We start from the raw sequence: 11,769 nt of genomic DNA on the forward strand, positions 1-11,769 counted from the left end.
ATATACATATTGGGGAGGGTAAAGTGCTCTGGTGTAGCTAACCGGGGGACAGTTTTAGGTTTGGTGGAGGAGTTGCTCACTCATTCACTCATCTGCTCTTTGATGTGCCAAATTCCCTCTTTGATAGAGGACAACAGGGAACTCACCCGAGTTAGTCCAGGGTGCTGAGACTCAGACACACCTGCAGAAGCCAAGACTGAGGGTAGCTGTGGGGTCATACTCCTTATCTGTTATGTTTCAGATGTAAAATGTTCCCTTCATGTATCTTAACACTTGGTCCCCAGCTGGTGACGCTGTTTCTGGAGTTGCGGGAAACACTGGGAGATGGCCCGTAGATGAAGCAAGTGGGTAGCTGAGGGATGAGGCCTATAGCCCAGCCTTCCTTTCTGCCCACACCTGCTTCCTGATACACGCAGATGTGAGCAAGCAGCCTTAAACTTCTGCTGCCACAGCTGAAAGCCTCCCCTGCCACTATGCTTTTCTCGCCGTGACGAACTATCTCCTCAAACCATGAGCCAAAAGAAACTTTTAAGTTGCTTCTTATCAGGTGTTTGCTGCAGTGATGAGAAAATAACCAATTTACCATTATTCTTAGCTCTTACATGTGCAATCTATGTGACTGGGTAAGCCACCTAAACTCCAGCAAACCTTCCCGTTTTCTGTCAGTCAAAGGGGGATGGTGGTGACATCTTTCCTCATGAGGGAGAGCACCAACTTTGGAACACAGTGAGTGTCACTATCCCAGGGCTGTCTCCACAAGGACAATGAGATCCAGTCTTTGCGAAATGCTTTATTGCTATTGTCAAGGTGAAAATCAACAAGTCAATCTACAATCCGTGTTCTACTGTTTGCAACAGGCCTCTTTTGTTCCGCCCCAGTCAGGTTTGAGAATTGAGCCCTTTGTTCGTGGTGAGACACTTCTACCCGGATACTCAAATGTACTACTGAAATAAGATCTTATATCAACCATGACTGGCACAGAGCAGTCAACCGGTGCAATGATTTCACATACCAGTGGATGGACTTCTTGCTCTAATCCTTCATTGTATACACAGAAAAACAAAGGTCCAGAGAGGAGCGTGGTCATTCCATTCCCATGTTACATAGCTTTTAGTGCCGTCCCAGAGCCTTAGTCCAGTGTCCTTCCTAAACCACGATGAACTGATAGTTGCTGCTGATAGGTGGAATGCCACACTTAAAAATGTGCTTCCTGGTGACTTTACCTATAGTGGACAGTCTCTTACAAGGATTGTAGTGCTAGACTGAGCACAAACAGCCTGGGGTCTAGACGTGACTATGACACAAATGTGGTGGGAGCTTGAAGAAATCAGCTGGCCTCTTTGGGCTCAGTGCCAATCATGGATGAAAGATGAGGGCAAGAACACGTACCTTGCAACTGTGATCAAGGAAGCCACCCTTAGTATATCAATATTATTTAGAACACCTTGTGGGTAGGCCAGTGGGTTTTGGAAAGAGTCCCACCTCAGGGATAGGTCACTTTGCCGAGGAACAACAGATTCAAGCCTTCCACGATGGCAAACAGAAAGGGTCTGTCGAACTTTATCTCCACAGTCATTGGTTGAGCAGATCTGAATGTGAAGAGCTCTCCTGTGGCAGCAGCTGCTCTGGTTCCTGACTCGTCTACCTCCACCAAGGATGTATGTACCATCTGCCAGCAGACAGTGGGGCTGGGTTGTGGTGATGCATCGTGACAAAAATGTTACTTATATTTCAAATGAACTGAAACTTTTGTTGGACTTCACAGCCGGGGTTAATAATATACACAGAGGTGACATAAGGCTGTTGTCCTACTATGGACTCTGCGACTCTGCCTGTTGGTTTAACCTGCTTTTAAGACAACAATGCAAATAATCAACCTTACTTGCCCTGGAGTCCCCCTGTAGTCTTAAGTTATGCACTCTTCCACGTCCCTGGTCTAGTACAATGCATGTGTGTCATTTGCTGAAAACAGCAGACACAGGAGTTGAAAGTAATCTTCTAAAAGTGGATTCACTTGTGGATATCAGTTTATAAACAATGATGTTTGTAGTACTGTTTGATGTCTGTGGCCGTTGGAGGCAGTGACTTAATCCCTTATAAAATTCTGTTAAAGATTTCTACAAAGTGTACCATTCTTTCTTCTCCAGGTGACACTTTCTGTGCTGTTCAATAAGGACAGAGCCAAACTCTTTGTCAGGGACACACACAGACACACAGACACACAGAAACACACACTGACACACAGACACACACGAGGGGGGGCGCGGGAGGGAGATGGACAACACAGCACTCAGACAGGCACAGATTCCTCCAAGGTCAGGTGGCAAATATAGGTTCCCAATGTAAGAAGAACAAGACACAAAGGAAAGTCTTTGAATTTCTAGGGGGAAAGGAATCATAATGGGATAGAAAGGAACGAACAGGATCAGAAGAGACAGAATGGGATAGATCAAGATAGGACCTAATTAGATGAAATGGGATAGGGTGTGATGGGATGCGGTGGGTGAGATAGGATGGGGAGTGTGCTGGGGTGGGATGGGGTGGGATGGGGTGTGGTGGGGTGGGGTGTGGTGGGATGGGGTGTGGTGGGGCGGGATGGGGTGGGATGGGGTGGGGTGTGGTGGGATGGGATGGGGTGGGATGGGGTGGGGTGTGGTGGGATGGGGTGGGGTGTGGTGGAGTGGGGTGTGGTGGGGTGTGGTGTGGTGGAATGGGGTGGGGTGGGATGGGGTGTGGTGGGGTGGGATGGGGTGTGGTGGGATGGGGTGTGGTGGGATGGGGTGTGGTGGGGTGTGGTGGAGTGGGATGGGGTGGGGTGGGATGGAATAGGGTGATATGGCATGGTAATTTATGAAAGCAGGTGCTCAGGAGCACCTAGACTCACCTCAGACAACTTGATATTGGCGTGGTTAGTAATGCCAGATAGGTCAGCATGGGAGGTGAAGGCGTCCCTGATGCCCAGTTTGGGGAGGATTTTCTCTAGTTGGTAGGTACCCTCAATGGAGAACTTGGGGAGGTAAAGTCTGAACCGACTGGAGAGAGTAAAAGCCATTCTTAGATAGCATGAGATGCTGAGACGTCCTTACACCTCTCTCTGTGGCTTCACAGACCTTATGGAACCTTCATCTCTGCTGGAGTGTCCCCTGCTTTGTACTTAGACTTGGGCTGCCCACTCTGGTCTCACCCCAGAATCCCTCTTTTCTGGTCTTATCTCTCATGCTGGACCAAGTCCTGGGCTGAGGATATCACAGGAAGTCGTTGGGTTTGGAGACAGCTCGCTGTCTGAGGAGTCTTTCCCACCAACACTGTGTTCCTGGATCATGTGTAACCCCAAGATAGGTAGAGGGGTGTGGCCCCAGAATGACTTAGAAAATACCTCTTTGTGCCTGTGTTCAGCCAGTTCTTCAGTACTCTCCCGTTCAGGCCACTCTCCACCTGCTGCATCCTGCCTTCGCTGGGGAGAATGAACAGAGCAGTGGCGTTGCCTTGGTAAGGGACCCTTACCACTGTGCAGGAAATACTTTGGTCCAAGATGTAGTAGTACTCATCTTCACGGTTCATCATGGGCACCTGTATGGTCTTCTTGGGAGTGATGTAGAAATCTTTCTGTTGGGTGTTTTTGGCACTGAAGGCTGTCTCCCACTTGGCTAAAGGTGAAGACGGGGTAGGAGAAAGCACTGGGTAAGAATGAGAGATCCTTGGCTGTGCCTGAAGAGTGGATACAGTCCAGAAAGTGTCTCTACAGAGCCACCTCAGCAGCAGGAGCAACCACACCTCTTGACCTTGAAGGTCAAATCCCTTCATGACTCTGGGGCAGCCCGGACCTTATACATGCCTGTTTTCCCATATTCCTAAACTCTTGACATGTGAGTTGAAGGAGAATGCCCCCCCACGGGCTCCTATGTTTGAATGCTTGGTCCTCTGTTTAGGGAAAGATTAGGAGATGCAGCCTTATTGAGGGAAGTATGAGATTGAGGGTGGGCTTTGAAGTGTCAAAAGCCCGCACCAGGCCCAGGCTTTCTATCTTTCTGCTGAGTGCTTGTGAGTGACACGTAAAGTGTCAAGGCTTTCTATCTTTCTGCTGAGTGCTTGTGAGTGACACGTAAAGTGTCAAGGCTTTCTATCTTTCTGCTGAGTGCTTGTGAGTGACACGTAAAGTGTCAAGGCTTTCTATCTTTCTGCTGAGTGCTTGTGAGTGACACGTAAAGTGTCAAGGCTTTCTATCTTTCTGCTGAGTGCTTGTGAGTGACACGTAAAGCTCCCGGCTACCACTCTAGCATCAAGCCTGTCAGCCTGTTACTGTGTTCCTTGTCATAATGGTCACAGACACACCCCTGAAACTGTAAGCAAGACCCAATTAAGTGCTCTTTTTGAGACAGGGTTTCTCTGTGAAGTTTTGGAGGCTGTCCTGGCACTCGCTCTGTAGCCCAGGCTGGCCTCCAACTCACAGAGAGATCTGCCTGCCTCTGCCTCCCAAGTGCTGGGATTAAAGGCATGCACCACCAATGCCCAGCAAGTGCTTTCTTTTATAAGCTGCCTTGGTAATGGTGTCTCATCATGGCAATAGAAAAGTAACTAACACATTCACCTTCAGAAGCCCTTGATGCCTGTCCCCTGCCATTTTGAACCCAACCAGGTCCGTATTCCTGGTCCTAGTGGATTTGGTATCAGTACTGTTTTGTTATGATAGCTATGACAGGGGCCAGCTGCTGCCTGGTGAATCTCTGAGAGTCTTGTAGGGAGGCTCTGTCTCACACGTGACTGCTTTCTCCATCCAGCTGGCACCTGGACGAGTTGTTCTTTTGTGAGAGAGGAATGCTATCTTGCAATAAAAACAGAAAAGAGAGGAAGCTCAAGTTTGAGCCTAACGCTTACCTCTGAAGAAGATGTAATTTACCAACACCATGATGTGGGTGCTGTCCAAATCCTTGATCAAGTCTACAATTTTGCCCTTGGTCTGCTTGGCCACATAGTCATTGATCTTCTTCTTAGCCATTTCAGGGTTCCCAAAGCTGGTAGAGAAAGTGTCTGCCATGTACAGCGTCTTCATGGCACTCAGGAAGCTGTCCCAAATATGTACTGCTGGGTCTGCAAAAAGGGCACTGCCCAGGCTCAACTGGAGGTCATCTCTAAGTTGGCTGAACCTCTCCAGCAGCTGCTGGAAGCCCTTGTGGAACTTGTCCTCTTGGCCTTGCTGGAGACTGAGTCCCAGGCCCTCCAGGATCTGTGTCTTAGTGTGGGAGCCAGTCCCCAGAGAGAGCATGCCCAAGCTCATGGTCACACTCAAGGGGGAGAAGACGACATTCTGACCAGGGGCTTCAGAAGCCAAGGCCCTGTAGAGGTTGAAGGCAAAGTCCTCGCTTCTGGGAGTTACCCCAGCACCCACAGAGGACTCCTTCACCTTCTTCTCCCAGGAGCGGGAGCGGGAGCGGGGGCGAGAGGCCACCCCGAGGCTGAGGAGCAGCAAGCACAGAATGGAGAAGAGCCTCATCGCGGCAGCGGTTCTGAATGGAGAGTGGGAAAATGTTCTCAGAGAGGGAAAAGTCGGGGAGGGGGGCAAAGTGAGAGACACAATGAGGGGGATGACATCCTCAAAGAAAGTCCCACCTTATCCACCAAGAGATGAGGAGGAGGAGGAGGCTATGGGGCTGCAGAGAGAAGCAGCGGTACCCAGTGCTGTAGAAAGATTGGTGAAGCAGACAACGGCTTAAGACAGACTTGTAGAACAATATACAATGGAGTTACAAAAAAGTCACCAATTTTTTTCTCATAATGTTTTAAGTAAGTTTAGGATTATGTGTTGAGCCTCATTCTTGGGAGTCGTTGGCTGTAGCTTGGACAGGCATGCCTAGGGTCTGTGCCCCATCCACCCACATCCTCAAGCCCACCAGGTCCCATAGCAGCAGGTGTACTTACTCTGTAACGCGACTGAGTGTCACAGTGGCAGTCCACCTGGCTCAGGAGAGGACAGAGGGCAGACTAAATTGTAGCCTGAAATTGTCACTGACCACAGAGGCTCTGTCCCCACCCTGTCCCAACTCCGCCCCACTGAGAGCTGGGCTGCTCTCAGACTTTCTCAGAGGTCCTGATAAAAGACAAAAGGAGCCTAGTTCTGTGTCTTCGTCAGGAGACTTGGCAATGCCAGTCTGGGGCTGAGGTTGGAGCCTTAAAAGTGTTGATGTTTTTGTTCCAGGGACTTGGCTTTTTCCCCTGAAGAGACAGGACTTATCAGTCCCAAGGTTGCCGTGTTCTGGTCTATAATGATCTTGAGATACCCTGTTCCTTTGTGTAACATTGTTTGATTAGCTCCCCTCTGACTTAGTCCATCATGTGATTGTTTCTGCTGTCCCTGTCCCATTTCTTCCCTGGAAATAGTATGTAAAATAGCGCACTTCATAAGAGGCTTGCTTGACATAGGACATAGACAAAAATACCTTCTGGTCCCAAACTTAATCTTCTATTCTCTTTATCTTCTGATCTCCTGGTCTGCTCTCTCAGGTCCCTGTCACCAAAGAATGACCTGCTGGTTCAGGTCAAATAGTAACTAAACAGGGATACCTGAACATGAGAAAAAGAGTAAGTATGGCCATAATACATAGATAACTTTTTAAAAAGTCAGGCCAGGGAGGTCATCCGAATGAAACATCGGGAATAAAACATTGGATAACAAAATTCTTTTTTTTTAATTTATTTTTATTTAAGTTAGAAACAAGCTTGTTTCACATGTCAATCCCAGCTCCCTCTCCCTCCCCTCCTCCCCTGCCCTCCCTTCCAGGTCCCCCAGTCCCCCACCAAATCTCCACTCCGATCTCCAGGGAGGGTGAGGCCCTCCATGGTGGATCTCCAGTGACAGTCATTTCATCCAGGGCAGGGCCTAGACCCTCCCCCAAGAGTCCCGGCTGAGAGAGCCGCCCATATTGTGGCGTGGGCACTCAAAGTCTATTTGTACACCAGGGATAAATACTACCCAAGGCCTCATAGATAACCTAGGCCTCCTCACTGACACGCACATTCAGGAGGTCTGGGTCAGTTCCATGCTTTCCACACAGCCATCAATCTGGAGTTCAAGAGCTCACCCTTGTTCAGGTCAACTGTTTCTGTGGGTTAAACCAGCCCAGTCTTAACTCCTTTGCCCATCAGTTCTCCCTTTCTGACACTAGATTCCAGGAGTCCAGTTTAGTGTTTGTCTGTGGGTATCTGCCTCTGCTTCTATCAGTCGCTAGATGAAGGTTCTGTTTTCCAGACACTCTGGCAGTGAGATTGTATGCTGGCTAAAATTCATATATGAGTGAGTACATACCATGTTTCTCTTTTTGTGACTGGGTTACCTCACTCAGGATGGTTTCTTCTAGTGCCATCCATTTGCCTGCAAATTTCAAGATTCCATTGTTTTGTTCTGCTGAATAGTACTCCATTGTGTAAATGTACCACATCTTCTCTATCCACTCTTCAGTTGAGGGACCTCTAGGTTGCTTCCAGGCATAGCAAAATTCTTAAGACAGTCTTTGAAAGAAAATGGCTCTCAAAGGGAGTGGCGCTATTAAGAGATGTTGGAGTAGGTGTGGCCTTGTTGGAGTAGGTGTGACCTTGTTGGAGTAGGTGTGGCCTTGTTGGAGTAGGTGTGACCTTGTTGGAGTAGGTGTGACCTTGTTGGAGTAGGTGTGGCCCTGTTGGAGTAGGTGTGGCCTTGATGGTGTAGGTGTGGTCTTGTTGGAGGAAGAGTGTCACTGTGGGGGTGGGCTTTGAGGTCTCCTGTGTTTAAGCTTTGTCAAGTGTCACAGTTCACTTCCTGTTGCCAGCAGATTAAGATGGAGAACTCTCAGGTCCTTCTCCAACATCATGCCTGTCTATGTACTGCCATGTCCTGTCATGATTATAATACACTGAACCCCTGAAATTGTAGGTCACCCAATATTTTCCTTTATAAGAGTTGCCTCGGTCATAGTGTCTCTTCACAACAATTGAAACTCTAACTAAGACAGGTACATTTTCTCCTTTAAATGCTTTATTTGCTTTTGCATTCTAGTTCCTATAATATGCTAAAGTGTTTATAAAAAATACTTTAGTTTCATTTAAAAAAATCTTGCCCTTGGGAAACACGTAGGCAAAAGTTTAAAGACAAAATATTGCCCAGAGGAGCCATATGAGTTTCATATTGATGGATTTGTATGGTAAAATTTTATTAGAACTTGCTTAGATTCATAGTGTAAGGCTGATTCAATTTTAATTCACCATCCCAGTAAATCTGGTCATAGATCACACTCCAAAACAGACTAAGGGACAAAAGATAGACATGAACAGACAAAAAAAAAATGAAGATAAAAGGATCTAAGGACAAAGTGATGCTAGTTCTTGGTTTTTTGTTTTGTTTTGCTTTTTGTTTGTTTGTTTGTTTGTTTGATTTGCTTTTTCAAGACAGGGTTTCTCTGTATTGCTTTGGAGCTTGTCCTGGAATGTGCTCTGTAGACCAGGCTGGCCTCAAACTCACAGAGATCCACCTGCCTCTGCCTCCCAAGTGCTGAGATTAAAGGCATGTGCCACCACTGCCCAGCCTGTGACACCAGTACTTAAATTGATTTGGCTTCCTGATGCCTTGGAAGATGAGGAGAAAGTGATTTTTGTTTGTTTTGGCTTGGGTTTTATGGTGTCTGTTTTGTTTTTGATCATGCAGTTTTAAAATCACCTACAAGTAACTCTAACACATTAAGCAGAGTCTATCCCCCCCCTCTTTTACATAGACAGGATTATCATCACCATGCTCTAGCCAACTGAGCTAACCGGCCATGTTATAGACAGGATTATTAGATCCCACAATAGAGACTTCCACCCCTTATTTGCAGAAGCCCTAGGAGCATGGAATCCCTGACAAAGCATTTTGGACAAAAAAGCCTACTTGGGTTTTTTTGTTTTTGTTTTTGTTTTTGTTTTCTAGATCCCCTCCCCCAACTACAGCAGGGGATTTTACAGTGGAGGGGTAGGAATGGAGATGGGGGACACAGCCAGAATTCAGAGTCCCAGCTCAGAGGACAGCAGAGTGCTCCAGCTCCTAGGTACAACAGTCCCTCAATGACCTGCCATTGCCTGAAAAGATCATTGCTCCAAACAGTCCTTCCTAGTCAGTTTTATGTAAAAGTAAAAAAGGGTATTTATTCATCCTCATGACTGCAAGAATCTCGATATTAAAAAGTAGTTTTATGAGGATAGAAATTTGTTTTACAGGTTATTAAAAAATTAAAATGTGGGCCATTCAGCCCCTTCTGGAACTGAATCGGTGTGTGTGTGGGGGGGTCACAAATCAACCAGGTACCATCATACCAAGCTGGGTGCCATCATACCAAATGCTGCTTGAGGTCTCTGGGCCCAGTCACGGGAGGGAGGAAAGGCAACAGCTCCTTGCTATTCTTTAGGACTGGGGTGCAGAGGACTCAAACAAGTGCCACCTGTGGTCCAACCTAGAGACTTGGGGTCGGATGATTGGGCACCATTTTGGTGAGAGAATACAGGGTGGGTAGGTGGAAGAGAGGGAGAGGCAGAATGGTTCATGGGATGGCGAGGAAGTGGGCTGGAGAGGTGACGGTGGTGAGGAACAGGCTGACGTGAATGGCCAGCTGGCCACCCCAATTCAGAGTAATGTCTGGGCCTGGGCTATGACCAAGGGCCAGGTCTTGGTCAGGGGCCCTGAAGCAGAAGGGGGGCCTGTATTGGTGTTTGTGGCTCTTGTCACCACTGGGTGCCTTGCAAGGGACTGTGGTCTGGCTTTCCGCCTGGGGCCAGGTTGGTAACTGCAGGCCACACTGCCATGCAGTGGTCATGGTGACATCCTGGACCCAGGCTGCCGCCAAAGGCCGTGTCTGGGTCTGTGGTCCTGCGGTAAATCAGGGTCTATGTTTATGTCCCTGGCTCATGCTGTGGCCAGGGGCCATGTGGATGCCCAGGGTCTGGGCTACAACCTGTGACCGTGTTGGTGTGTCTGAGGACCTTGCTGCTGCAGGGGCCAGGCCACTTAAGAGTGGCCAGTGTTGTCAGCTGCTGCCACAAGGACTGTTGCCAAGAGCCATGTCTGGGTCCACGGTCCTGCCACAGCCAGGGTCTGTGTTGATGAAGACTGCGCCAGTGCCTGGGGTCTGGGCCACCACCTGGGGCCATGTTGGTGTCTGAGACATCTGTTGGTTTAGGAAAAGTAAAATTCTCTTAGACATTGAGGCACAAGTTTGAAAAATAAGGAGAGAGCTGTTGATAGCTAGACTGATCCAAGGCTTTCTCAGTGAAAATGGCTAACTGTGTAGCTGGCAGTGCCTATTACCAATCCAAAGTGTCTGCTAGTCTCCACTCTTCTCTCTCTCTTCCTCTCTTGCTTCCCCCACCCCCACCCTCATGGCCTGGTCTCACTGATTATGTTTACTCTACTACTTTCTTTCCCTGCTTTGGAATCTTTCTGGTGTCTCTGGCTGTACTCTCTCTCATATCTACAATAAAAACCTTCTCCTCAACCTTGGAGGGGCTATGTCTTCAATTCACTGTCGGGTGCTTGAAAACCACGAGGGGCGTATATGAGCTTCCTTTCAAGGAACTCAGCTTCTCCTAACTGAGCCAAGCTGCTGACTCAACTGTCCTGAGGTATGCATGGATCATTTGCTTCTGCTGGTTTCTTCCACTCAACATACTTGACTTCAAATTCTAGAGTCTGCCTCTTAGCTGCTTCTTTCTACCACCTGCTCTAACCATTCGCCTCTCCTACCCTACTCATTAAGTGTCTCTCTGGCTCCTGGAGTCTGCTATACTATTGCTGATGGTTCTTCTTCCCTGACAGGTCCTGCTGCTGCTTCCAGCCCCAAATGACCACACAGAGACTTATATTCATTATTAAACTGTTGGCTGATGTCTAGGACTTCTTATTGCTAGCTCTGTCTTAATTATTAACACATTTCTATAAAATCTATGTATTTCCATGTGGTCTTAGCCTACTGGAGAATGCTCGAACCTGTTACTCCTTTGTGGTCTACAGGGTGACTCCCTTGGTGGGCTCTCCCTGACTACCTTTCCCAGGATTCTCCTCATTTCCTAGCCCAGCCTATACTTCCTGCCTGATCAGTCAGTGTTTTGTTCATCAGCCAATATGAGAAACATGTACAGAAGGACACCCCCATCCCTATACTTCCTGGGCACTCATGACATGTCTCTCTTTCTCTCTGGCTTTTGAAGCCATGGGTATCTTTCTACGAAGACACTTATTCCTCTCCATCTATTGAAGCCCCTCCCTTTCCCCAAAGACTCATTCAGTCCACTGCTTCAGCTATTTTCTCCTCTACCTCTCTAACCAGTTGTCTCTCATCCCCTACTGGGTAAGTGTCACCCTGGAGCTGCCTGCTATGTCTCTGTTGGATTACTACAACAACCACATTGGTGTACCAGGAGGCTCCTTTTGCTGTACTGGGCTCCAATCACATGGAAAGGGACACTTGTCCTCTGTATATTTCTCTGACAAGTCTCTCAGTCTACTTAGTCTTACACTCTCCTAGGCCTATAAACCCTTTCTCTCCTCGTCCTCAGACTCGGGGATTAAAGCTTCATTGTGTTGCTGCAAACAGTTTGGCCTCAGTACAGCTCAATGGTCAAAGAATGGTAACAACTTCTGCCACTGCATAAACAAGTGATGTTAATCTCTTCTATCTAAGTGTTATTTTCTCTGCCTCCCAAAAGTCTGTTGTCTCTAACCTTTCCTCTCTTGAAAATCTTTTATCTTTATGATTTCTTCGAACTCTGCACTAA

General features: G+C 47.8%; 1 protein-coding gene across 5 annotated transcripts; it reads right to left on the reverse strand.

Annotated features, from left to right (window-relative positions):
• Window positions 1-775: 775 nt before the first annotated feature.
• Window positions 776-6,023, reverse strand: Serpina5 (serpin family A member 5). Of its 5 annotated transcripts, none has more exons than XM_040743355.1 (5): window positions 5,917-6,023; window positions 4,876-5,504; window positions 3,377-3,647; window positions 2,885-3,032; window positions 776-1,688 (listed from the first exon to the last, which is right to left on the reverse strand). In XM_040743355.1, the coding sequence occupies exons 2-5, from the start codon at window positions 5,489-5,491 to the stop codon at window positions 1,347-1,349; spliced, it is 1,377 nt and encodes a 458-aa protein (XP_040599289.1). In that variant the 5' UTR covers window positions 5,492-5,504; window positions 5,917-6,023; the 3' UTR covers window positions 776-1,346. The 5 variants fall into 5 exon arrangements, with proteins under 5 accessions (XP_040599289.1, XP_005068323.1, XP_040599290.1 ...); XM_005068266.4 differs by having other exon boundaries at window positions 1,388-1,669; XM_040743356.1 differs by having other exon boundaries at window positions 1,600-1,848.
• Between the last annotated feature and the right edge of the window lie 5,746 nt (window positions 6,024-11,769).

This window comes from Mesocricetus auratus, unplaced genomic scaffold (genome assembly GCF_017639785.1).
Source record: "Mesocricetus auratus isolate SY011 unplaced genomic scaffold, BCM_Maur_2.0 Super-Scaffold_15014, whole genome shotgun sequence".
NCBI lineage: Eukaryota > Metazoa > Chordata > Mammalia > Rodentia > Cricetidae > Mesocricetus > Mesocricetus auratus.